Source organism: Notothenia coriiceps, unplaced genomic scaffold, assembly GCF_000735185.1.
Source record: "Notothenia coriiceps isolate Sejong01 unplaced genomic scaffold, NC01 NC01_scaffold00034567, whole genome shotgun sequence".
In the NCBI taxonomy this organism is placed as follows: Eukaryota; Metazoa; Chordata; class Actinopteri; order Perciformes; family Nototheniidae; genus Notothenia; species Notothenia coriiceps.
The window spans coordinates 59,022-62,436 of NW_011367268.1; the positions used below are offsets into that span (position 1 = coordinate 59,022).

Genomic DNA, 3,415 nt, shown 5'->3' on the forward strand with positions numbered 1-3,415 from the left:
TGCCGCTGAAACACCAGCAGGCGGCTTTCGAGAACGTCTACCTGAAGGCTCAGGAAGGAATGAGGCTCCCAGTGAGTTCATAATGTGCTCTCATAAATCAGTAATAGTTTAGTGTGTGTGTGTGTGTGTGTGTGTGTGTGTGTGTGTGTGTGTGTGTGTGTGTGTGTGTGTGTGTGTGTGTGTGTGTGTTCCTGATGCTTGCTGTGTGTGTGTGTGACGCACAGAGGAGCAGCTCTGCAGAGGGGCAGCAGGACGAGGTGTTCAACAGGAAGGCGGCGCTGCTGAAGAGTCTGTCTGTGGTGATGTGCTGCAGCCCCGTTTGTGAGAAGCAGTCTCTGTTCGCCCTCTTCCAGTCCTACAAGGAGAACAACATCGAGGAGCAGCTCATCAAGAAGGTACAAATACAGGGAACTGTGCATTGGGGAAATGTATTAACAAAAAATAGCTGATTGAGGTTTTAAGGTGAGAACTTATGGGGAAATGAAAACATTTTTTACAAAATAATAATAATAATAAAATATGTGCGACTTGGTCTAGTTCAGTGCTTCTCAAAGTGTGGTCCGCGGACCACTGATGGTCTGTGAGCGCCCCCTAGTGGTCCGTGAGTATATTGGTAACATTTCACATTTTAAATAAATAAATACATTTAAGTTTTCCGCACTCTCGTGGGAATATCTCCGCAACGGAGCGAGCTTGAGTTTCATTTTCACAATTGCCTGATATAGCCCAGCGCAACACCTTCGTCACACCTGTTGCCACGATTTGTAATCTGTTCTAGAAAAACGATGTGTTTTTGGATATTTGTGGAGTTAGGTGGTCCGTGAGTGTTTTTTTATTGGTTAAGTGGTCCTTGGTATGAAAAAGTTTGAGAAACACTGGTCTAGTTGGACAAGGCAGTGTAGGCCTCTTGTATACCAGCACTGTAATTAATTAATTAATGTTTCTACAGTGAGTTGAATCTTATTCATGCGATAATCCGTTTTTCAGCATCAATTATAATATTAATACACTACTTAATATATTGTGTTTATATTATACTAATTTACTTTCTTACTTACTTATTAAATAGTTGTGCCAAATATTGTAACATCCATATTGTGAATGGGGCTTTGCATCCCTTTGTCTGACTTTTGAGTAAGCATATGTATTAGTTTGAGTTTGCTTTCATGCAAAACATTGCCTTATAAAAATGATAGGTGATCTAAGTCCCATGTTCCTGTGTTTGGTTTCCTCCCAGATGTTGTGCAGTGTTTCCAGAGCGCTGGGCTACAGGAGCGTGAAAATGTTTGTCAGCTCTCACCTGTACTACCTGGTGGCTGAGTGGCTCGCGCAGAGAGAGTCTGACGATCGCTACACCCTGGGATCCTTCCCCTTCACCCTCCTGGACCACAACGCACTCCAAGAGTTCTACAAGTGAGTGACTACACTTCTGTATTTCCGCATTTTATACACAAGAACTTGCTCACGGCATAAGTCCCTGTCGTAAACACTTAATAACCTTTGAAAATCCTTGTGTCTCCTTAAAGGTCCTCCTACCAAGTGTTGATCCCCCACCTGGTCTTCCTGGATGACTTTGAGCAGGTGAAGTCAATCGGCAGGTACCTGGAGAAGGACTGGAAAGAGCTACTGGCAGACTGTTTCCCTAAGATCATGGTCAACATCCTGCCGTACTTCGCCTTGTCGGGCCAGGATGCTCAGGTGGCTCAGAAGAGAGAGAAAGCTCACAAAGTGTACGACCTGCTCAAAGACGCCAGCTGTCTGGGTAAACAGGTAAACACAGCCGTTTAAAAGAAGGCCCTGTTAGGGGTTTCGCTTTCCTGTAGAGCAACGGTTCCCAACCTGTGGGCCGTGGCCCCCTAGTGGGCCGCGAAGGCATTGCAAGTGCCGCCAAATAATTTGCAAAACATTATGATTTGTGTGGAAACATTTCATTATTATTTTTTATTTGAACCTCCTTTCCTTTCTCTTTCTTGATCCTCCCTAGCAACGGTCATTACAGTCCTTGACAGCATTCTGTACTACTGGATTTACAACGTGTCACATGTTCTGAATTGATCAATCAGAACTTTATTTAGCCTCCGTATGGTTTATGGTTGAATGTGGGCCGTTAACATTTTTTAGATTCTTATGTGGGCCCTGGGTTGAGAAAGGTTGGGACCCGCTGCTGTAGAGTGTTATATAGGTTCATGTAAATGGTCTGTAAAGGCGGAAATCCAAAAGTTAAGCAACAAATTGACTCACGCTACACATTTTTCTCCATGTTTGTTCCTGTGTCTGCAGCAAATAGACAGTCTGATCCATAGTAACCTAGCGGACATAGTGGTGGAGCTGCTGATGACTCTGTATGAAGGAAGTGAAGAGGAGAAAGGAGACCTGAAGTGCTTCATAGGGTAATGGAAGTTCAAATATTTAATGTATTTCTTCATTCGTTTATCCCTCATTTACCCCAGTGTTGATAAAGTTAATAAGTGTGTCTTTCTATAAATCGTAATTAACATCTGTTTAATGCCTCTCAGTGAACTGGACCCCGTACCAAACCCACCGTACTTCAGCTCTTATGTGATTAAAGCGACACTGGACTACCTCAGCAAGTGTCACAGCGCAAACCACAAGTCTTTGGTCGCCGTCTTGTCAAAAACACCGGTAAGACTTTTCAAAATGTGTAACTACACGTCTTTTAGGACCTGTGTCCAGCAGGTGGCTCTTTCTGTCAGTGGTGGAAAGACCCTGCTCCGAGCGTTTCATCGCAAAATACACTTCACCTCCTTTCTTTTCATTTATTTATTTCATACTATCTTTTATAAGATATTATACTTTAATTTCTTACGTTTAGATATTATTTTTTAATGTTATTCTTTTGATTTTATTCAATATTTTATTGTTCATTCCTCCTTATGTTTATATAATATTCTATTTTATTCAACTTCTATTTAATTTCATTCTAAAATTAAATGAACTGTCACAAAATCCGATTCCCCGCTGAAACAATAAAAGTAAAAGCTCCAAAACACAGACGCTAGCACCCAGAAAAAGGCACTATAGAGAGGCGAAGTCCCTCCCTTTCCGGGAGACCTCCATGGGACCTTATTTCAGAAAGAGTATGTATTGAAATCACTGGGGAGAGAAAGATTATCTTTGGATCCCGTTTGAATTGTGCCACGAATTACACATATGATGTTTGTCAATTTAAAAGATACATTTTCAAGTAAAAAAATATAAAACTACTGAAGTAACACTTTTTTTGTGTGAAACCGCTCAATGAACTACATCTCCCGTCTCGCACCACACACCAAGACGGCCGTCACGTTGGCACATTTCACTTCTTTCTTTCAGAATGAGGCGGAAAGTATTAAAAGAGGTGAAAATCACTCCAAGTCTGGGCACGTTGAGAGCTGTACATACACACAAGGGGAGT

General features: G+C 42.0%; 1 protein-coding gene across 1 annotated transcript in view; it reads left to right on the forward strand.

Moving 5' to 3' along the window:
* The window catches only part of atm (ATM serine/threonine kinase), a 32,154-nt gene that overhangs the window by 15,243 nt on the left and 13,496 nt on the right, over positions 1 to 3,415 (forward strand). The window contains exons 25-30 of the mRNA XM_010790815.1: positions 225 to 395; positions 1,238 to 1,413; positions 1,527 to 1,770; positions 2,281 to 2,390; positions 2,517 to 2,643; positions 2,698 to 2,738. Of these exons, the coding sequence (XP_010789117.1) occupies positions 225 to 395; positions 1,238 to 1,413; positions 1,527 to 1,770; positions 2,281 to 2,390; positions 2,517 to 2,643; positions 2,698 to 2,738 (869 nt within the window). The remainder of the gene's footprint in view (positions 1 to 224; positions 396 to 1,237; positions 1,414 to 1,526; positions 1,771 to 2,280; positions 2,391 to 2,516; positions 2,644 to 2,697; positions 2,739 to 3,415) is intronic.